The following is a 23,202-nucleotide window of genomic DNA, read 5'->3' as shown; positions in this document are numbered from 1 at the left end:
GACTCAGCTCTGTCTGCAGGGCTGCTTTAGGTAGAAGATTTATCTCATCCAGGTGAAATATAACCAGTCACTTTCCTGAACCAGCTCACAGTGCCAGCACACACAGAACTGAGCGGCGCAATGAGGGGGGACGACCTGGGAAGGGAACAAGCTGCTCTAAGTTTACTTTAGCTGCTCCTGAAAAAAAGAAGCAGCCTTTCTGTCTGAGTAAGAGAGGTAAATCTTGCTAGCCAAAGCAGTCTGCAAGAAAACTGTTGGCAGCATGGAGTCCCACGAGCTCTCAGGGTGCACCTGGCGTGTAGAAATGCTTTGCTGGCAGTCAGCACGGAGCTGTGTGTCCTAATGGCTGAAATGAGGCACGCTGTAACCAACTGAAGCAATCGTGCTCCAAATTTGATCTGTGCAGACCAGCGACATCAGCCTACCCTCCTTGTGCGAGCAGTTGGAAAGGCAGAGTTTTGAAAGCCGAGTTGATTCCCTGTCCAGCACTAGAGGCTAAGACTGAAGAGCCTAAGCCTTTCTGGAAGTCAGCAATGGCTTAATTCAGAGCAGGGCTACATCCTGGATGTGCAAAAATACTTTGGGGCATGCTTAGATCATGCAGATGTGTTCAGGGCAAAGACTCCCGATTTGTGTTTATCAGATCCAGCAACCCATCTGCCTGTGTAGGACATCTGTGCCCCAGCACATGCCTTTAAGCAGCAGATAAATGTGTCAGAGCTCATAAATGTTGCTCAGCTAGTGCAGCAGTACCTGCACCCACGTCAAGCTCTTTCAGGGTCATTGCAGACAGAGGCACCTGCCTGTCTTCACCTGTCCGTGTATGCGTGCCTGTCCTTGCATGGAAGCGTGAAGTGATTCCCAACCCTCATGGGTGATCGACTGCTAGAATGAGACAAAGGCTCATCTGCTGCTTTTGGGGCTTAGAGTTTGAAGAGAAAACATCCTCACTGATCTCTTGGGGATAGTGAGCTCATCATCATTTCAGTTAGGTTGGAGTTAGTTTTCCTCCTAGTAGCTGGTATGGTGCCGTGTTTGGGTTTTAGGATGAGAATAATATTGATACCACACTGATGTTTAATTGTTGCAGAGCAGTGTTTACACCAAGCCAAGGACTTCTCAGCTTCTTGCTCTGTCCTGCTAGCGGGCAGGCTAGGGGTGCAGCAGGAGCTGGGGGGGGACAGAGCCAGGACAGCTGACCCCAACTGGCCAAAGGGGTATTTCACATCATATGGGTTCATGCTGGACAATTATATGGGGGCCTGGCTGGGGTGGGGGGACCGGCTGCTCGGGGCTGGGCTGGGCATCGGTCAGCGGGTGGTGAGCAATTGCATTGTGCATCACTTGTTTTGTACACAGTATTATTAGTAGTACTATTATTATTATTATTTTCCTTTCTTTTCTGTCCTAATAAAATGTCTCTATCTCAACCCACAGGCTTCATTTTCCTGTTTCTCTCCCCCATCCCAGAGAGGGAGGGGGGAGGGTGAGCGAACGGCTGCATGGTGCTGAGCTGCTGGCCGGGTTACACCACAGCAGCTCATTAGGTGTTTTTTGCTTTTTCTATTTTAGTGGTATGGTATGTAAATATTTTATTTGCTTTAAAAAATAATAAAAAAAAATGAAGCTATATCTGTTGAACAACAGCTACAAGCTGCTCTTTTACAGTGGATGGCTGCTGGCTTGATACCTGAGTAGCAATGGTTGGTTGCACACTTCTTGGGAAACATTTCCAGAGTAAGATTCAGGAATACAGGTGGAGATGGGGCCATTACAGTCTGGCAAGGTGTGTCTGCAGCCCAGAAAGCCCCCCGTACCCTGGGCTGCACCAAAAGCAGCGTGGGCAGCAGGGCGAGGGAGGGGATTGTCCCCTCTGCTCTGCTCTCATGAGACCCCACCTGGAGCCCTGCACTCAGCTCTGGGACCCCAGCACAAGAAGGACAGGGAGCTGTTGGAGGAGGCCCGAAACAAGCCACAAGGATGATCAGAGGGCTGGGGCACCTCTGCTATGAAGACAAGCTGAGAGAGTTGGGGTTGTTCGGCCTGGAGAAGAGAAGGTTGGAGTTAGATGATCTAAAGATCAGGCTTTGAATCAAGCCCTTCAGAGTTGAGAGGAAGGGTCAAAAGCACTCAACGTTTGGCTTGGGCTCCATTATACTGCTACTTCCATGTATTGTTTGGCAGCCGGCAAAATATTTTTGTGGAAAAAGAACTGCTGCTTCCAACCCCCCTGCTCCTCCTGTTGGTTCCCTTGGTGGCACTGCAGCCTGAAGCCTGACCCCGTAGGTGCTTTCACAGTGATAAATGATCCCTTCACAAACACTGATTTAAGTATTGCTGCCAAAATCAGGCACGAGGAAGCAGAGGGGGGAAGGATGGTATGTTACAACGGGCTGAGATAATGCAGAAGGTTCGGGGATGATTTGGTAGAAGGCTTTGGTCTGTCATGGTGCCAGTGTTTTGCCAGATCACCTCTCTGAAGGGAAACCTTTTGTAACTGGCTTGGTCCCCAGGCTTTCTGGGCAGCTCTTCAGCATCCCTCCGCTTCTCCTGAGCCCTTGTTCTGCAGGGTAAAACATCAGCCCTGCATTTCTGCTGGAATTGTAGGCATCTGGGAAAATGGCTGGGATCAGCACCGAGAGGTAAAATAAAGCAATCCGTCTGAGAGAGACCAGGCTTTATGAACACGAGACTGGAAATGGCTTCCTAGGCCACAAGGGTTTGTCTGGCTATTTTTCCTCCACTGTGGCTTTATAAGTCCCTTCTAGAGACTTGCTTCTCTGATGGTTGAACTATTTAATATTGAGCGTAAGCTGTCCATAAATATATTTAGACTGTTGCTGCCTTCTTACTGATGTGGTTTCTCCAGGGTTCGCTTCCACTTGCTGTTTCTAAAAGACTTAATCATATCTCTTTTCTGCTCTTGTATTACGAAATGAGTGCTCCAAGTCCTTTTGATCGTGTAATCCCAGATAGGCAGGAGCTACGCTTTGGAGCCTGTTGGAGCCAAAACACTGTCATGCCAGTAATACCTCCACTGGGAAGAGTGGTTTTGGGTGATATGAGTGTTTCTGAACCGTTTCCTGATACTCCTTTGCCGCAAGGGATTTTCCAGCATACATCTAGCCTCTAAATGTTGTAGCCTACACATACTATGGAAAAAGGAGCTCACATTGTGTTGGCAGCTCCTTGCCTTGTAGCACTGCTCCTTTGTGGTCAGCTAAGCACCGTGTGCTGCAGCTTCATGTGTTATTACTTACAGAGGGGTGAAGATATATTTTGGTGTGTAAATAATAAAAGTAGAATAGCATGCAACGGATGTGGGTTTTTTTGTTTGTATTTTTTGATACAAAGTGTGGTTTATTATACACAGCCTTCGTGTTTCTAGTTTTTTATCTTAGACTCACATCCCACGGTGGAAGTTGAGGGGGTGCAGGATGCTGTGGCATTCGGGCAGGGAACATGTGGGACGGGTTTGGCACTGCGGAGAGCTGGGAGGCTCCGTGGCACTCACACGTCTGCCAGAGCTCTGGCAAGCATTATCATTAGTTAAGCAATCCTGATATTTAAGCACTCATCTTTGTTTCAGAGCTGTGCTGAATAGGAGGAGTTTAAATAAGACTTCAGCTTCAAGCTGTCAGCTGCCGCAGGAGGCTTAGACATAATTGTAATGATCCCTCAACCATCAGAATTGCAAAGGCAAAAGTATGATTTTCCAGGAGGCCATGGGCTGCTTGCTGCAAAGGTGTGCGTTAGGGACGGGCAGCAGCACAGGATCTCAATTTTCATGGGACAGATCTCAGTCTGCAGTGATTACATTTAAATTTGAGGAAGGCAAGAGGATAAAAACACAGTCTTCAGAGAGAATCTTTGGGCAACTACTTCTGGTACTTCGTGGCAAGGCAAGGCAGGGGTTCTGAGCTAACTGCTGCTGCATACGCGTATGTCGACTTGACCCTGCTAGGCGAGGTGCTCGATATATCGTACAGCAAGGTTTTACATACAGGTTGGTTGTTCCTTCGAGACCGGCAGTGGTGCAGGTTGTGCTTGTTTTTGGTAATCAACTCCTTGAGAGGTGCCTCTGTCTTTTCTCAAAGGCGACAGGCGAGAGATGGCAGCGGTTACCCTCTTGCTTCTGACCTCCTTTTGGGAAGGAAGCATTGTGAACATGCCGTGTTCTCAGTTATCAGCCTACAGCTTCGTATTTCTTGGGGAACGTTTGTGTTTGGGCTGGTAGGACCCAAACTGTAGTTTCTGCAGGAAACTTCTATTTCTGAAACTTCCTTTGTTCCAAATTGACAGCAACAAAAAATCCAACATTTGTACACGGTCTATTGAGGTGAAATGGTATCACACGCCCAGAGGAACAAAGCTGAGAATCGTGGCATTAATACAATGGTCATGCAGCAAGAAGCTGATGTTGAGAATGACTTTGGAATATGTTGGAACAAACTGGAATGTTTTCTTTAAACTTTGTATGTTAGATTTTTTAACACAATGAAATGAAATGGGCACGTTCCTGCAAAGCATTGCAGTCCCGACAAACTATTTTCCACCGGCAAAGTCGCTTTGATTTTGTTGAACCTGGCTGCTCCTGGCTCTGGGGAAGGTAAGCATCACTTGTGTAGCCCCACGCCGTAGCTCTCCGTTCGACACCTCCAGTGTTTTGGACCCACCAGTGGCTGGCCAACACCGACTCCGGTGTCCTGTCTTCGTGTCTCGGCAGAGCATCCAAGGCTGCCGGCGAACCTCCTTAAGAGAGACGCGAGGGGAGGAGAAAGCGTGTTCAGCAACCCCACCTCCTGGTTATTTCATCTTCCTTACAAGGCTAAAGCCAGCAGCTTTCCTCTGCCTCTGGGTCCCTTAAAAGCAGGAGGGCAAGCCCCAGGGCTCCCGGCGGGTGCAGGAGAGTGCGAGGCTGGGTGGCACTGCCCGCCTGGTGCCACCGCACTGTGACAGTGGCCTCGGAGCCCCGGGAGGCTGAGTGGCACTGCCTGCCTGGTGGCACGGCACTGTGACAGCGGCCTCGGAGCATCGTCCAGGGCTCCTTGGTCCCCATCCTCCCAGCAAGCACGGATCCAAACCCCAAAAGCAATCACTGAGGGGGAAAAAGCGCAACGTGAGAGGTAAATGCATTTTTGTTGTTGTGGAGAAGGACAAAAGGAGCGGGCTTTGTTTAGCTGGAAATTCATTGAGGCACGCTGCTGTCTAAAACTGGGGATTTAAAATATCATCTGAATCAAGGCTTTGGTCTGACTGATTTCAAAAGCTGCACTGGGTTAAAAAGATCAACAGATGAATTCAGGTGACTGAAGAAATTTTAAATTTTCTCTTTAGGCATTTACACTTGGAAACTTTCTTTGGAATCTGCTTTCTGTTTCGCTCTCTCTGCTGTTGCTAAAGTATTTTGAGTAGTAATATGTATGTTGCTTTAAAAAATAGGAAAAGAAAGAAAAGCTGCAGAACCAAAAGCTGACCTTGGTAAAGACCTGGTCTTCTGTTGGAGTTAAGGACTAATAAGACCTTTGAAATGCTCCCGTACCCATGTTCCTGCAATTCATTAGGGCCATTTCTTTAGAAACATCCCGGACCTACTGAGCTGGAATGCCTGTCTGCATCTGGCTGAGGTTACTGTAGCTGGTATTTAGGATTCATGTTTTTTCCAGTTTAATTGAAACAAGCTGAGGTTGTCTACACATTCTGTGAATTGTTTCCATGTCCTGACCATCCCGTCTCTCTGAAGTGTAATTCTAGGGCTGCTGAATCTGAAAGGGAAAAGAGAAAACACACAGGTAGTGCACAACTGCAGCCCCTCTGCGGGCCACGCTGCCAGTGGAAGTCAGAGTAGCTGAAGGAAGAAGACGTGGACACTTGTCTGTGAGATTCACTGAGACAAATCTTTTCAAAGTGCGATGCTACTGAGCTTAGCTTAGCTGTACAGTATAATACTTGGGCTTCTGATTTGCATCTTTGTGGCCCTAGAGGACTTACAGATGCTCTTATTCGTCAGGTAAAATGAAAGACCGGCTTTTTGAGAATAGCTGCTGGAAGCTGTGATGGATCAGGAGAGCTGTGCATTGCCACGCAGCTCCTGCAGACCCTAAGGCATCGGGTCAGCCTCCCAGCGAGTGCATGCAGAGGCGTGGGTGCAGCAGCGGAGGATGGAAGTGCTTCGCCGATCCTCAGTCTTCGCTGCAGAGGTGATGGAGGTGTTCGACAGGTCTCCCACTGACAAGGAGCTTGTGTCCCAAGCTAAGGCCCTCTGCAGAGACTACATAAATTCGAGGCTGGTTCGAGCAGGTGTCAGCTGGAGCAAACCTGACGGCAATGCGCCGGTGCCTGGCGGTAAGCTGGCCGAGGTGTCCACCATACTGCTGCGGCTGGGTAAGTCCCTGCGCGCACGGGTGCGAAGCGAGTCCTGCATGGAGCAGTTCAGACCAGACTAAGAAGGGGCATGTGGTTTCTGGGACTGATGAGTGCCAAGAGGCTTTCTGTGTGATGATATAGAGGCTTTTGTTCTCTGCTGTGAGCTCTGGGATTTGCTTTTGGTGATTTCCCTGAACAGCTCCTTGCATTTCCTTAGTTCCCTGGGGCATCGCTCAGCACCCTGGTTCTGCAGAGCTTCATTTTCTGAGGACTTGCGACAGCTAAAAAGTATGATGCAGTCCAACAAAACCCAACAGCAAACCAACTTTATCTGCACAAGACTGCAGCTGTGTAAGAGTTTTAGTTCTTTCAGTAGTTTTTGTCAGCTTTGCATTTTAAACAGGTCTTGCGGTGTTTTCTCCAGGCACTGGTGACTTGGCTGCCGTGACGCAACCCAGCCTGGCGTCTGGTAGGGCACTGGTGGCTCCACACCTGGGCTTCAGCAGCAGCTCACCTAACTGCAGGGCTGTTTAATTTGGGGGTAATTGCTTAGATTGCGTGCACTGGAGATTTTACAAAAGCTGCTTTCCAGTGACAGTGCGTTAATGGCATGTTTCATTTGCCGTTGTTTACCTTACTTATTCAGCAAGACCCAGCACTCTGCTTCTTGGAGGTGGCTTCCAACATCCCTCTTTGCCTGCAGGCTGGAATATCAGTGCACATCTGGCTTGGAAGCTACCATTAGCATTTGCATCTGATTTAATTACACCAAAGTTCAAATAAGTCTGGTGAAGCAACCTTCAACTGGGCCTTACCAACTCAGGACCAGACTGGTTTCTCCACTTTCTCCTCTTTCTTTCCTCTTCTGTTTGATGTTATCCCAAATTTCTTTTTAAGGCATAGCTGTTCTTCTTCTGTGTGGCCTTTTTATCACTATTCTTTTACAATTTTTCCTCTCCTATGCTGACTTCTCTATTTTTGTTTGTTTGTTTGTGTGTTTTTCTGTCAGTCTGGTGGCCCTTTTGTCCCCCCAGTTCTTTGCCTGGGCTGGGTGCTGCTTTCAGGCAGGTCTGTGGGTGGCCAGGAGCACGCTAAAGGGCAAGCAGGTGGCAGACTGGATCCGAAGGCGTCTCCTGGGTGACTCTCCTGTTACTTATTCATGTCCAGATGGAAAGATTTGGCTGATGGTCCCGGGAACTTGGCGCCTTCTCTGAGCAGATCTGTTTGTGGAGAGCCACAGTACCCGTGCAACGAGAAGGGGAACAGTCCTTCTCGTTAGGATAACAAGTGCCTTCCACCCTGTTTGTTCAGAAACGCCACCTGCCACATGGCTGTCCCTTCCTTTTCCCTTTGTGGCCGTAACCAGCGCAAGGCCATGTGGTATCTGGCTCCTACCAGGAGCTGTAGGCTGCGGCTGCTTACTGGACAGAGCAGTTTTTGCTTTGTGCTAGTGCTGAGAAGCCTGTGGAGATGAGAACTCAAGGGATTTCCTACTCCTCTTGTACATGGTAAGGCAGCAGGGCCCGGTGAACTGGCTGGTGGGCCAACAGAGGTGCTGGCCACAGGCTGTGCAGCTGCAAAGTCTTGGGCAGCATCAGCTCAGTGAGGCTTAGCAACTGGCCGGTGCAATTAACTGATCATGTGTGGTAAACCCTAATGGTATGGCCAAATGAGACACCTCAGAGCCACCTACCATACGCGGCGTAGGTCTGGTTTATCCGAACTCCTCTTTCCTGTGGCAAAACCCAGACAAGTGCCTTTTCTCCTCTGAACTGAGATCCTGCACGTGGAAACTGCTGCTGCTGCCCTGCTTGCTCTTCCAAGATTGCTGCAGGAAGGAGGAGAAGCACAGAAATTGCTCTAAATGTCACAAATTGTGCAGCCAGTCAGTTAACAGACCCTGAAGGATACCAGCAGTGATCCTGGGACTTCTTTGCCGCACATTTTCCTTCCCCCGCTGCTCTGTGTATCGCTGTGGGGCAGGGCTGTGTGCTTCCAACCCAAAGGGGCCCTGATCTCATCTCAGTCCTCCAGTCGCTGCTTGTTAAAAGCTCTCACAGTGGCAGGCTACCAAGTGCTGATTCCAGCCTGTCCCGCTCCCCATCCACCCCGCTGGGCTCAGGGCAAGGCTTCTTGCAGCCACAGGGAAGCCTGCGTGCTCCCTGCGGGGCGAGAACAGCTGTCGAATGGTTCGTCTTATCAGGGCTGGCCACGCATGTGCAGGGTTTCCTCTCGCAATCAGATTGTGTGCAACAATCCCATGGGCACAAAGGGCCGGCGCAGTTCCTTTGTGGACTTCTCCGAAGCCGGGCTTTGCCCATGCCGGGCTGAGCGCCAGTGACCGGTTAAATGAATTCAGGTTGAGCAGCGAATGCCTCTGGAGCAAGCTCCCGGTGGTGGTGATGTCTTTCCTTTTCAGCTCCCACGTAGTGAAATTTTCAGGGGAACCGGCTGCCCTCTGGCTGGGACAGGCCACCTGGGTGCTGCAGGGGAATGGCAGGGGGCTGTGACAGCTCTCCTCTTCCCCTGGGCGCTCCAGGGCATGCCCATGAAGAAGGACAAGGAGCATCCTTTTCAATCTAGATTGCCAAATAGGAACCTCCACACACACAGAGCCTCAGTCCCCTGCATTATTTGTGGCGTGTAATGCTCCCACAGCATCTCGGCCACCCTTGTTAAATAGCCATGAGAGGTAACACCTTCAACCATTTCTCAGCTGGGGGAAAAAACAACCTGGAGCTGAAAGCACATCCTCTGTCTGTGTCAGGAACCTTGCTGCTGAGGAGCCAGGCAGGCAAAGGATCCCTTTGGAGGAGAGAAGGAACTCCAGATCGATGCTCTCTGCCTGTGGTAGCACAAAGTAGCTGAGCTGGGCTTCTCTTTGCTCACTTCATGTTGTGTGGCTCTGGGTGGATTCTTGGCTCTCATCAGCCGCCAGCATTCTTGAGTCACTCTCATCATAAGGCATTTTTGTACAGGCTGAGAAAGGGCGTAACTCTGAAAAGCTTACGCAGGTGGACATACCTCCTTCTCACTTCTGAAAAAAAAGTTGGGATGGCTTTGTTTCTCTCAGGCCTGTCTCCTGTAGTGGGCTAAAGGCAGGCACTCGCTGGGTTCTGACTTTGACAGCCAGCCTGGGAACATCATTCGTATCAGGGATTGCTGCAGCCACGCCACTGGTACCACTCCCTGTAGGTGTCCCGGGCACAAAGGGTATTAGGGAAGAAGGGAGGAGATGCAGGGGGTTGCCTCTAAATGACCCTAAGAACTCTGCTGCCTGTTTAAAGCAAGGTGGAGCTGGGGCTCTGTCTCTGGCCAGAGGGACACGAGAGATGACCCCAGCTGTAATGCTGGCATGGACCTAGTGCCCTGTGCGTTGACTCCTGACTGCTTGCTTCCAGGAGATGAGCTGGAATACATTCGCCCCAACGTCTACCGGAATATCGCCCGCCAGCTGAACATCTCGCTGCACTCGGAGACGGTGGTGACGGACGCCTTCCTGGCTGTAGCGGCGCAGATTTTCACCGCAGGTACCGCGCACAGACGGATACACAGACAGGGCTGGGGCGGAAAGGGATGGGATGGGGCTGCCTCTCTCGGAGAAGGCATGTTTCTGGGATGGCCTGCAAGGTGGGGCCTGCTTTCTGAAAGAGCTGCGGGCAGTTTGGCAGCCTGCCCTGCTGTAATGATTTAATGAGGGCTCCTCCGTGCTCTGTTGTTCTGGCAAGGAAATGCCCTATTTTGTACATCCTTCTGGCAGGTTCTCATTCATTCGAGAAGCCATCTCCTGCCCTTCCTCCTGAGGAGGTGGCGTTACCTCATTGCACAGGGATGTCACTCATTCCAAGCTGCTTCGCTCACCACTGGCAGCCAGAGAAGATTCATTACATGGGAGTCTCCCTTGTTCCAGCTCACACTGCTGCTGTTAGAGCCAGAACCAGCTCATCACAAGGGAGTTCCCCTCTTCCTGGCTTTCTTTCCCTCAGCAATAGCCAGAGCTGCAATGGAGCCTGCTGCTTTCAGTTGCTGCTTCTCCTTCCTCAGAGCCAGAGACGGGACCTTGGTCCTTGTGGCTAGCTGTTCCCCACAGGCAGGTGGTCTGAGCTTTCCCGTTGCCTAGGCATGAGTGTTCTGCTTCTGTTTGCTCCCGGAGGTTGACAAAAGCAAAACTACACTCTGTGCTGCGTTCCTACAAGGGAGCCTTGGCCTCCCCTGAAAACAGTTTCTGCTGTACTTCCAAGCAGGCTTCCATGCTCAAAACCTTTTTATCTTCACAGTCAGCTATACCTTTTTAGGTGCATAAACTGCACGGGAGCCACTGACACACCAGAGAAGCCCTGTGCTGACATCCTGGACTTCAGATCTGAACTGTGTTGTGATGCAGAGCTCAGATCCTCTCCGGAACAGCAACAGATGGCAACAGAGATCTGAGAGGGAATGCTAAAGCCGGGCTCCTGTCAGGTTTAGCAAGGCAGATTTACTCCCCGGATCAGGGAAATGGAAACTGTGTCATAAGAAATGGATAGATTTGGATTTTGTAGCTAGTGTAGCCCTCAGCGTCCTTCCAGAGCCTTCCTGGAATGCAGGTTGCCTTTGCACTAGCCTGGCCTGGTAGGCAGTGTGGGCTCAGAAAGCAAGAGCCGGGCAAACACAGCAGGAATATCTGAGTGTGGCTGTGCTCAAAGTACAGGTGCCCTGTCTTGTCCTTTCAGCGCTGAGCTTTATTTACATCAAGGCTTACAGAAAAAACAGAGGTCGGGTTTGCAGGCTTGGGTGTTTGCAGTGCAAGTAAGTAGTTTATCTTCTTAGATGAGTATCGCTGATGCACAGCCCAAGTGACAGAGGGAATTAAGCCAGAAAGCTGAATGGGTACAGGTGGTGCAGACTGTGTGTGCTGCTGTGCTGCATAAACATGATGCTGGGGGGAAATCCCTGCTGGCTTCTGGGAGCCGTGCCCTTGCCAGCGTGTATTGACAGACACATCAAGAGCTGCGTTTTTTGCTCTTCAAGTTCCCAGCTCAGGAGCTGGGTGAAAATTTTGGGTGCTGTAAAATGTTTTTTGTTGAAAGTAAAGCTAGAAATTTTAACTCTTGGCTTTAACCATGGGGTTTTCAGGATGGTGAGAATGGGATCCAGACTCAGCTCTTTGAGGTTGGCAATACCAGAGACATTGGGAGCATTTTAGACACGAAGACTAAAGCTCTGCAGCCAGTGCTGCCCCTCGTCTGGGGACACCGTTCTGCATAAATTGCTGGCAGATGGTTGGCTGCGCAGGAAATGGGTTCAAACCTCCCTGGTGCTCTGTGTCATCTGTTTTCTCCTCTTTCCCATCTCTGCCTCACACCAACTAGCAAGAAAACTTGTGAGTATGAAGCGGGGGTTGTGTGTTCAATCACTTTTGTCAATTAATTATTGTAATTTGTCTTGCTCCTGGGTGGCAGAGGGGGAATAGTTTGCTGATTTTAACATTCCTGAGTCCTAGTTGCAGTCTCAGGACTTAACATTTAATGCTAAATCCAGCAAATCAGAGTTGGCTGTGGCAGCCAGACATTCATTCCTTTTTTTTTTTTTCATAGTTCAGAGGAAAGAGGCTCTTACCAAGCAAAGGAAACCAGAGAGCTCAATACAGTCTGAATTTTCAAGCCAATTACCAATGGCTAAAGCATCTGACCCTGTTTTTCACTGTCCAGTTTATTAAGAAAACAGCCACAATCTGACACTGCCAGGCCTAGACAGTCTGGAGAGCCCCATTAGTGACATGCAATGCCTATCCAGCAAGGGAGTGGGGGATTTTGACCCTGTCTTGCTGGAGAGGTTTCAAATCTTCACACTGTACCTCTGGCAGTGCTTACGTGCTATCCCCAGTGTCTACGCATCTGGACAAAGTAGAAGCTCTGGGTGGACATCTCAAGAAGGGAAGACTGAGGACATTTGGCTCCCTGGTTGATGCCTCTGCATGGGTGCTTGTGCCGTACTCAACTTTACAGCATTGTCTGTTCCACTGATCTCAGTTTTGTCTTTCCTCTGGTGTAGCACGGACAGCTCAAATCCCAGTTTACAGCAAGATTAACAGCTGAGGCTATAGGCAGAAAGGGAGCAGGTCACAGAGCATGGTAACGTTCAAGCTGTATTTTCTTTCCCTGTTTCTAACAAGCTGTTAGTTATCCAAGTCAAGGAGAGCCTGTCTGTGCAGAGCCTGGCATGGCAGAGCCCTGACCTGTTTTGGATGTTGAGGGATCTGCAGTAGCATCACTTCACGAGTTAATCCCCTCTGAGCACACTCAGAGCCTCACTCATCTTCGGGGACAGTACAGCTGGTTCTGCTGGGTGGTCCAAAGCTGCTCTGGAGCCAGCAGGAGATTTTCCACTGACTTTAACAGGTTTTGGACTGGGGCCTGGCTGAGCTGGCATTTACAATAACTGCTTAAATAAATCCCTGAAGGAAGGGGTCACTTGGTGGAAGGACACAAGAAGAAAAGGGAGATGCATTTTCCTTTCCTAAAGGAAACAGTTTCCCAGTCAGTAAGCACTGCTAGGCATGAGGGCTCTCTAAAAGAGGTCTTGTCCTGGTTTTATATGGGTGCTGGTAAGTTTTCAATCAAGAGTGCTTTGGCTGAAGTGAACCCTGTACAATGAGGAACAGGGATGTGTGGTTAACGGGTTGTCATGAGAAAACGCTTTCCCCTGCAGCATCTCACTGCTGCCACATCACTTAGGCTTTATGAGATGAGCTTCCTGCCTTGTGCACATCCCTCTTGGCATCGTTCTCTTCACCAGAGGGAAGTACATTGTGTCTGACCGTATTCTCCCAGCTGTTGAAATGTAGCACTTGATCATATTACTCTTAGGCCTGATTTGCAAGTTAGACTTTGATGCTGAGTGGAGCAGAGGGAAATTTATTTGGGTAACCTTGGATAGCATGGTGCTTGGAGACTGCACAGTTGTGTCTCATGGCTCTTTGTGCTCCCCCTGGGGCAGACAAGCTGAAACACAGTGGGAACGGTTTCAAGAGCAGTTCTTTCCTGCTAATTCATTTTCCCCTGGGCTCGCCAGTGTTTACATGCCTCCAGCTCCACGGCTGGCCTTGAGTCTGCGACTTGTATTTCTTATTTTTCAAGATTCCTTCTAAGCGTCTTTTCACATGTTCTGTATCCTTTTGTTCCATCTCTGTGGACAGAAGTTTTAGGGCGATCTCTGTTTTAATCGCTCCGTTCAGGACTGCTTTTCCACTCTCTCACACACAGCAGGGAGATGCGAATCGCTTGTCCCTCAGCAGCACCTGGGGACGAGCAGCCCCTGGGGATGGCAGCCAGGCCTTCTGAGGAATTTGGAGCAAGGCAACGCTCCTTGCTCAGGCACTGGCCAGATACAACGCCACACGGTGCCATCGACAAGGCAGTCCTCGAGAGAAGAGCAGATGAAGCTGGAGTCCTGCAGGAGCACAGGTCGGGGCCTGCTGTGGGCTGCTCCTGGGGCTGCAGGCCGCTGGAGCCCTCCTGAGGCAGGGGGTGCCTCGGTGTGAAAGGAGAGGGTGCTCCATCCGTGTGCTGAGGGGGGTTCGCCTCGTGCAGACCCTTGTTGAGAAATATCAAGAATCCAAGAATTCATCACCCTACACCACTATGTAGCAACCTTGACAGAAAACACAAGAGCTGGAGGGGCTTTCCTTCTGTCCTCCTCGGAAGGAGGTAGCTGGACCAACATGTCCATAGAGCAAGCTGGTTTGCTGGGTATTAGGGAAATCAGAGGTCTAATATGTCTTTCTTAGGGTGTGGAAGGACTTTTTTTTCCTGTTAGATAGTTGGGTTTAAAATGAAGTTAAAGCTACCTTTCTCTACTGGGGTGACCAGAGCTCTAGTCTTGGTTACTGCTGTGTAAATGTCCCAAAACCAGTGCACTTGCTTTAGATATTTAGGAGTGAAGAGTGTCAGTAAAAGCTTGGGAATAAGCCACTGAACTCCTCCCTGCAATTTTGGGTAACTTGAGTTCATGTAACTCAAAATGAAAGGAGCCACATTTCTGTGGGGACAGAGGATGGCAATAAGAGGCTGACATAAAACTGGTTATAAGCCAGCTGAGATGCTGGTCCAGGAGGTCATGGATGGTGACAGGTAACCTCCTAAAACCTCTTTCTTTGGGTGGAGAGGTACTGGCCTGCCTCAGGACAGCCTCTGCCTTGCTAGGAGAAACCTTCAGACTCGTGTTTTCTCATGTGGTTTTATAGCCTCTTCCTGGCTTGTTTTGCTGGCTGTCATGGTGACACACAATGTGAGAAAGAGAGATAAATAGTGTGAATACCGCACAGGCAGTGAACTTCCTGAGTGACAGCTCTGGGGAGGGGACCTGCAGAGCCGACTCAGAAAATAAAATCAGAATACAAATAACAGCCAATTTAGCTACATTAATAACTTCCTCTGATCCTGTGGATAGTGCTGGTGAAGGACAGAGGATCGCAGCAGACTCTGACCTACTGCGGGGTTATCGTTGTTACAGTGCCTTGCAAAAGGATCTGCTGGAGATTTTGATCTTGCATCAGTCATGAGTAGAAAAATGGCTTTTTTTTTGGAACATGGATTTTCTCCAGTCTAACAAGCCATTCCTATGGCTGATATTTGAATAGTTTCTCTGTAAAGTTTTGCACATTTTTACTAATAAAAAAGTAATTCCTAAAAGTCTTACTGTGAGTGTCGCTTTGGAGGCATCAAGTGGAAGAACCCCAGAAATGCTCTCACACCTGCACGTATGTTAAAGAGATGTGCTCTGCTGCAGTGTGAGCAGACACCAGGACTTTCAGGCCCCATCCTAGAGAGATGTTCGGGATGCCTGGGGGTCTGGGACGGCAATAGAGGAAAGAGGAAGGGTCTTTTAAATTTAAATTATATTCAAGGCTTTCTTAGCTGATAGATTGCTGAGCACATCCAGTTTCTCGATCATGTGTTTGACCCCTTCTGGTGCCTAGATCTAGTGGCTAAACAACTATCTGCCTTTCCTCCCTCATACCTGTTTTCTTTCTTGTTGCAACCCCGCAAGAATGATTTTGTGTTTTTTTTTTTTAAACAACTAAAACTTCACCTGGCCTCTGTCTACATTTGGGACAGACCTTGGAAAGGCTCCTCAGAGATCTCTCACTGTAAAATACTTCCCAAAATGCTTGTCAAATACTGTATTCCAGATCATAAATTAAGGGGGGTGGTAAACTTCCCAGCAGAGCCGAAGGAAACCCACGTAGTACTGGTAGTTCTTCTCCATGCATGCAAAAGGGTTGCATTTCCAGGTCACTGGTCCTGACAAAAGTCTTATCAGGGACTGCTGGCTGCAGTGTGTGAGCACGGAGGATTATACCCAGTAGCGCTGGCAAAGTGCAGGGGAGCCCCAGGGAGGCTGGCTGGTGCCCAGAGCTGGGCTTGAGCGTGTTTCTTCAGCATGAACAGGAAGATGGCTGCTGCTGGGGCAACCTCCACACAGCACTCACCGATGGCAGGTCAGCCTGGCAGGAGGCTCTGCTTTAGGGGAAATTAGATGACTGACAGACACTCCCATCCCTGCACTGCTCTCAGTGGGATGGGATATGTGGTGTTAAATATTGCAGGCAGGGGACCCAAACTCTTGAAGTTGCCTGGTTGTTGGTGGAGGCTGAGAGAGGCCCCTAGCCTCTCAGAGCACCCCAACCTCCTCACCTCTGTAGCTTTGCCTCCCGCTTTTGTTCTTGTGTCACGGTAGAACTGACTGTGTGGATGCTCATCTCTAAGATGCTTTTCCTGTCACATTGGAACAGGCTCCTCTGAGCTAGAAAAAAAGCAGGGATACTTTTGTGTTAAGGCTGATTAGGAGTCATGCTGGTAAAAAAAACCAAACAGGTTGCTCAAACTTTTTGAATCTGATTGCCGCCTCTGCAGCATGTGCATGGCTGAGAGTTAATGGCAATGTCAACCACTGCAGTGCGCATCTTCCCTGCATCAGTGATAGCGCTGGGCTGCTTGCTCCAAAGCTGCACACCCAGTGCTGAGAGGCACATGTCCAAGTCAGACCACTTCCTTCTGCAGCTCTAGGGAGGGAGTTTTGCCTAACACCAGTCTCCTGGTTTTTCTTTTCATGGAAAAATTCATGGGAGAGCATGCAGAACTGTGGCTGTGGCTCGACACGGAGCCACGTGCATGCAGAGTGGGCACGTGTAATGAAGGAGGGCTTTCCCTTCGATTATTCAAGACCGAGTGGCATGCACATGTGTGAAGCTGAATGACCTCTCTTCTTTTCCTAGGCATAACATGGGGCAAGGTGGTGTCTCTCTATGCGGTGGCAGCGGGGCTGGCGGTGGACTGCGTGCGGCACGCACAGCCAGCCATGGTTCACACCATCGTCGACTGCCTGGGAGAGTTCGTCCGCAAGACCTTGGTGACATGGCTGAAAAGGCGAGGAGGCTGGGTAAGAGAGGCTGTATGGTCTTTGCTTCCACACATGCACACCAGAAAATAAACCCAGTTAAAGGAAGTGAGAGTGCCCCCGCTGCAGCTTTATGCAGAAAAACATTGAGTGAGATTCTGCCACGGCCCCGTGGCCACCACTGTCCCACACCTGTGCTAGGCTCCATAGAGCTCTGTCACTGCCTCCTGGTCCTGTCCGTGACAGCACCCGCTGTTCTGGCCCTCAGCCTCCTGCGTGCCTGTGCTGGACTAATTCAATCCCGACCCACTGCTGTTCACTTCCTGTCTCGAACTTGTCTGGAGCTGCCAGCCAGTTGTAGTTGGAGACTGCAAATAGGAGCCATCCTCTTGGGCAGCTGTTTTCTTGAAACTGAATAAATGAGGCCTGCCAGCTTATTTCCCATTCCACCTGCCCCACAGTTCCCCAAGTCAAAGATTATATACTAATGTAACTTGCCATCATGAGGAAATTTAGAGGGTTATTAAAACCTGGTAGTTCGTGCCATTCCCTGACCTGGTGGTGCTCCATGAATAACTTCTGATGTAGCTCAAGCTGTAGTGCACTTATGCTTTGAAGGGCACTGCTAACACTCATTGATAGGGCTGGCAGTGGGAGGGCTCGTGGCTCTCACTGGCTTGCCCTGAAACTGTGGTTATGGCACAGTGTTGTGTTGGAGCGTGGTACAAGCACCAGTTGGCTATACCCATCTGATTTCTTTGGCTCTCTCTATAACCCATGGGAAATAAAATGCACTGCAGTGGAGCACTGGTTAGAGTAAGAGCTTTATTTAGGTGCTGTGGAATAGCCAGACGCCTTTCTAGCGAGCTCCCCAGAAGGCTGAGACGAGTGGTCAGCTAGGGTCAGGGTTGGAAGCTGGGCAATGTACGTCTCTCTCTGGGTCTCTGTGCCAGTCTGGCAGGGATATAGACACTTCTTGGAAAGATACAGCCAAAATCCCTTTGGTACTGCCTGGCAGAGGCTGTCTGGAGTTAAATGTTCCCATATGACACCACAGAGCTCAGGAGACATCTTGTTCCCAAGGCATGCACTCCTTCCAGGCTGAGCTGCAGTGGCACAGTCCTTCCTTCCCGAGAGGTGACATTTATTCCTGAGCTGCCAGGAAAGGGGCAGGCTCCTCACCCATCTCCGGCCCAGAGAGGGGATCTTTTTCCAAACTGAGCATTGCTCCTCTGTGCTGAGAGTTCCCAAGCATGCCTATAGTCATCCCAATGACCTGGCTTCTCCAGGGGTGAAGGCACCTGTCTGATGGAGGGCAACTGGTCAAGTAGGCAGTGTACTGATTTTGGATCTCTTGCATTTCCTAAGGGTCATTGCCACCTTCAGTCATCCCTGCCCTTTCTAAAGCTATGTCTCTTTGGGGCCAGCTGGGCTGAGGAACTGATTGGTTGGGCTGAAGAGGAACCATTGATTTGCATGCCCCAATTTGTTTCATTTTGCATCTGCACACATAATTGTGCTAAGATACTGCAGAGGATAACCTGGGAAAGCAATTCATCAAGGACCACTGTTCCTGCATATGAAATCCGTGCCTCAACATCATTGGTGGGGCTTACTTTAACAGGGTACCTTCTGGGGCTGGTTGAAATGTTTTCTCTGAAACAATTTTTTCCTTTGGAAAAAAAAAAAAAGTTTCATTAAAATTGGAATGTTGCACAGGAATGTGCCTCCTCCTAGTCTCCAGCTAACTTGTTTCTTTGTTTTGGTAAACCATACACGTTCTTGTAAGTTAACATCTTGTTTTAATTTTTGTTTGGCATTATTAGACTTCTAAACAAAGTGTTTTGATAGTTCCAAATGGATATTTTTAGAAAGTTTGTTGCATAGCAAACAAGGCACAAAACCCACTCCCTGACCAGAGCTGCTTGTCGCCATCTGGGGAGATAAGCCCTGTCCACTGCTAGCTGCTTGTGCCAATCATTCCTCTTCACATGGCCATTACATTTTCCTTGAAGCTATGCTGCTCACTCTCAGGCTCTGGATCTAGGAAAGGGAAGCCAATGTCACTGCCCCCGCTTGGACAAAATGACTGTAAAAGCTGCTGGGCTGTGCTGATTGCAGCCTTATCAACAACTTTGGGCTGCGGAAAGGAGATATCTTCCCTCTAGAAACACATGGTTCCTTCAGCCTGGGGGAAGGCTCCAAATCCTTTTTCCATCATGTGCCGTGTTTCCCTGAGTGTTCCCATGTCCCTGAGTGTTTCCCATGTGCCGAGTTTCCCTTGATCTAGGCACTGCGGTGTGAAATTGCCCAGCCTGGGTTCACAAATGGGCCAGACGAAATGGCTGTGTACCGGAGACCCTTTCGTTTGGCACCTGACCTAGCTGGTTGTTCGTTTGTCTTGGCCTGGAGTCCGTGTTTCCCCTGTGCACAGGGCCCCTACCTCTTATACATCAGCTAGGAACCATGCCAAGAGGAACCACCACGCTCTGAGCTGTTTGGGGAAAGCCACTGCAGAGACCTTGGGAAGGTGTTTGGAAGTCCCCGCTCAGCAGCAGTTTCCCACACGCCTCCGTTCCAGGAATCCCTAGCCTCGTGCTTCTGTTTTGTAGGGTGGAGAAAGCCTCCACCTGCCACAGCCCAACACAAAACAAACGCAAAACCTCTTAGGAGAAACAGGAAACATTTACCCCTGGAGGTATCACCTCTTCCTGGGGAGAGTGTGCAGCTTTGGCAGTGGCTTCACAGTAGAACAGGAAGATTTAGCAGCTGTTATGTATGTTTTCTGAGCTTGAGACTCAAACTTGTTCAATGAATAATTAACAGGCAAAGATCAAACTGTCACTACAACAGCTTATCGGTGCCTCACAAGACTGAAAGACCTATTTAATCGAGAAGCTTTGAAATTTTCAGTTCCAGTGCCTTATCTGGCGTACTTTATTTGGATCACAATAGTCGAGGCAATTGTTAAACAGCTGAGCTATTTTGTTTATCTAAGCAAGAACCACACGGGCTTGTAAGTGCTTCTGACTGCAGCTCCTCGTGGCTAGCCCCGGTGAGGTCCTTGCCTTTGGCAGGCATGTCACAGCTTCAAGGGGGTCGCACTTTCGCATCCCAGTGGCTGTCACCCTCCAGGTGTGCCTACCTGGTTTTGCAGAAGACGTGAGGCACTAAAGCCAGGAGCCATGCAGTTCGTGGAAAGCAATGAGCTGCGCTGACATCTGGATACACGCTCAGGCAGGCACAGGGGACCTGTCTTTCTGACGGAAGAGGCAGCTTGGCACAGCTGTGTTTTAAATTTAACACCGTTCCAGTCCCTGATCCAGGCTGAATCTGTTCGGGCAAAGCATGGCAAGTTTGCTAGGCTGTCACTGAAAAGTTTAGGCAGACCCCTTTTACTTTCCACCACGATACAGGTAAAATACCTGTAACCACTCGCGCTGCATTGCAGCATCTTCTGCTGTGTGCTGGCACGGCTGCTTGTGATGTTTGCCTGTGCTTTTATAGCTGCAGGCAGCAGCATTTCTGCACCTTGTTGTTCACCTTTGGGAACACCCCTTGCACTGATTCGGCTTCCTCCTGTCCTCCTGTTTGTCCCGTCCGTGACTGCCTGTATTCGTTCCTCCTGCAGTCTCTGCTCATCAGGTATTTGGGACCTTGGTGTCTCCAAACACTCCCCGGAGAGCAGCAGTGTAGTGATGCAGTGTGCCAGCCCCTCAGGCTTTCCTGTGAGAGAGGAACCGCCGGCACGGTGTGGATGGCTAGTGAGGCTGCTGGCAGCAGACTTCGGTCTGTAGAAGACAGTGGAATCAATGCAGCTGTATTCAGTAACTGGGTACAGGGATGTGTCCCTTCAGTCCCCCCTCCTGCTTTCTGATTATAGGATAAGAGAATCACAGAATGGGTTGGGTTGGAAGGATGTGATTTTCTATCTATCTCTGTCCTGTTCACTTTTCCTTCCAGATATTTTACACCTTCTCCTCCCAATGCCAGTCGAGATCATGTCTTCATGATTCGCTGGGTTGTTGTTCTTTGTTCCTTGCAGGCCAGCTTCCATTCCTGTTAATACTTGAAACCAGCTGCCCAAACGATCTTTAAATCTGGCCCATGTGTTGGGGAGGCATCTCTGCCAGCAGACACATTTCCACAAACAAAGCTTGCATTGCTTGAGATTTAAATTGCGGGTTGGCTTACTTGAATGAGTTCCAAATAAAACATTAAGGCAAGAGAAAAAGTGCAAGCAACTTGAGCTGATATTAAACAGGACAACCTCCGGGAAGCATCTTGCTTTACAGAAAAGGATGAGAGTGCTGCTATTGCCAAGGCTTTCTATCTTTTTTGAAAAGGGGAGGAAAGTTTCTTTTATTTCATTACTGAGAATGGAAAATGCTTGACAATATACCCGTAACATTTATTTCCCCAGGCATGGCCAAGAAGCAGACACTTTGCCTTGTTGATGTAGGATGAAGGAAGTGCCTTTCACAGAGCTCTCGAGCCTGATCTAGTAACCTGCTGTGCTTAGAAGTTATCAGGGCAAGTGGCTGTGGCTGTTCACAGCGTGGCAAAGTGGTGCAAAGCATCGTGTTGGTGTGGGAGTGTCTGTTTGGTGGCTGACACAGTTCTGGGCATCTCTGATGATCTCTGCTCCCTCTTCCTTAGGCAGACATCACGAAGTGTGTTGTGAATACTGACCCCAGCCTTCGCTCCCACTGGCTCGTGGCTGCTGTTTGCAGCTTTGGGCACTTCCTCAAGGCGATCTTCTTCGTGCTGCTGCCTGAGAGATGAACCTGAGCTGCCCGCAGCAGCCCCGTGCCCCATCTCCTCCCCCACTCCAGAAGCAGTGGAAATGGCAGCCTCTGAAGAGGAGGAAGAGAAGAACCGGGACAAACAAAAGGCTTGTTCTCCTCTCCCTTCAGCTGGCAGCAGCCGACCGACCACAGTCTCCTTCTGGCAGCCGCAGGAGCCTCTCTCACCCTTATCCTTTCAAGAGCCTCATTTTCCTGGGTGACTCGTGGGTACGCCCCGGGCATCGCCAGTCCCTGGGCACGCTGACTGCGGCACTGTCAGACCGCTGTTCCTTACAACCGTGTTGCATGCTTATGCTAGTGCCAGGCAGAGGGGAGGAGGAAGGGGCTAGTATTTGAAACGGAATAGAAATAAGAGAGGGGGAGCATCCCTCCCTCACTGCATGCGATTCTCCTCTTGGTGCTCAGACTCGCCTTGTGTCAGTTCTTGTTGTTGCACTCGTGTTTGAACTCCCCCTCCTCCTTCCAGCCTGCCTCTGGCTTGCTGGGCTCTCCCCATGGCACAGCGTGCCACAGGGGATCAGTCAGCAGCAGGTTCTTCATGGGATGAAACAAATGTCTGTCGTGAGATGCTTCTCCCTCTGACGCACCTTGGAAATGGCGTTTTGGGGCTGTGTGGGGGAAAGGACCAGAGGGCGTGTGATGAATTGGTAAGGCTTTTGCCCTGACTTCTCCTACTGCGCTCACACGAAACATTTGAAACAGGGGAGAGAGGGACAACGCCTTCAAGCAACAGCTCGGGCTTGGATTTTATAATGAAGACAAAGCTAAATGTGTGAGTAGGGAAGGCTGGGGGACGTGGTCAGAAATTAGGGAAAGAGTAAGTGAGCTGCCTGATGTTGTGAAGGGGGAAAGCTGTGTCAAAAGCAACTGGTATATGTTTCTCCTTTAATGTCATTGGAAGTACAACCTGCAGTCTTCTTTGTGGCAAAAAATAAAAGAAAATTGGTGGTGTTTCACTATTGCAAAGGGTATTGTATTTGTTTCCAGAGTTAAAAATTCCAAAAAAGGCCAAAACAGTGCAGAGACAAATACTTAGACCATGCTAAAAATACTCCAGCTTTTTCCCTAGTAGAACGTGTTAACGTGTTAAAACTACAACTCCCCTGGTTCCTGCTCAGAACTTAACCCGTGTTGCTCCCCTGTCATGTCTCCTGCCATGGGAGGCACCCTGCTCAGTGCCTTGCTCCTGGGAGCACGGCCTCTCAGAAAAACACTGCTCTGCATGAACAACACGGGGCATTATAGGAGTTTTTGCTGTTATTTATTTATTTTTTTCCTGATTTCCCTCCCCACGCCCTGTGTTTGGAGGGACTTCACAGTTTTCTTCCAGAAATTATGAATGGGTTTGAAAATAGAGCAAGGCATTTACTTGTCGGGACGGATCCCTGCGAGCAGTGCCGTGCTGTGACCAACAGAGCTGCCAGCTGAGGTGTGTGGGTGTTCACGGCATTGCGCAGTCCTGCCTTTTACTGGTCTAGACATTTCTTTTTACTGCTCCAGCCTTTTCTTCTCACTGCTCTAGCCTTTTGCACATGTGCTGCTCCCCTGACAACACGAGTACGGGGCTTTGCCTGTTTCACTGCGCCCGTAGTGAAGAGTGCTTTACCAGCTCACTTCACTGCTACTTTTTCAATAGTAAAGTAATCCT

General features: G+C 49.6%; 1 protein-coding gene across 3 annotated transcripts; it reads left to right on the top strand.

Moving 5' to 3' along the window:
- Positions 1–4,811: 4,811 nt before the first annotated feature.
- BOK (BCL2 family apoptosis regulator BOK) lies at positions 4,812–22,520 on the top strand. Of its 3 annotated transcripts, none has more exons than XM_080603708.1 (5): positions 4,812–5,126; positions 6,011–6,384; positions 9,768–9,896; positions 16,625–16,788; positions 21,410–22,520. In XM_080603708.1, the coding sequence occupies exons 2-5, from the start codon at positions 6,162–6,164 to the stop codon at positions 21,428–21,430; spliced, it is 537 nt and encodes a 178-aa protein (XP_080459834.1). In that variant the 5' UTR covers positions 4,812–5,126; positions 6,011–6,161; the 3' UTR covers positions 21,431–22,520. The 3 variants fall into 3 exon arrangements, with proteins under 3 accessions (XP_080459834.1, XP_080459833.1, XP_080459832.1); XM_080603707.1 differs by lacking the exon at positions 21,410–22,520 and adding an exon at positions 21,170–21,377; XM_080603706.1 differs by having other exon boundaries at positions 4,813–5,126; positions 21,406–22,520.
- The last annotated feature ends 682 nt before the right edge of the window (positions 22,521–23,202 follow it).

This window comes from Anser brachyrhynchus (assembly GCF_964034855.1).
Source record: "Anser brachyrhynchus genome assembly, chromosome: 9".
NCBI lineage: Eukaryota > Metazoa > Chordata > Aves > Anseriformes > Anatidae > Anser > Anser brachyrhynchus.
This window is presented reverse-complemented; position numbering and strand designations above follow the sequence as displayed.

Bases quoted from the DNA above. Each gene is read 5' to 3' on its own strand.
- BOK (XM_080603706.1), top strand. From the start codon at position 6,162: ATGGAAGTGCTTCGCCGATCCTCAGTCTTCGCTGCAGAGGTGATGGAG. The intron at 9,897-16,624 runs GTACCGCGCACA...TTCTTTTCCTAG, and splicing joins GGCGCAGATTTTCACCGCAG to GCATAACATGGGGCAAGGTG. The intron at 16,789-21,405 runs GTAAGAGAGGCT...CCTCTTCCTTAG, and splicing joins TGAAAAGGCGAGGAGGCTGG to GCAGACATCACGAAGTGTGT.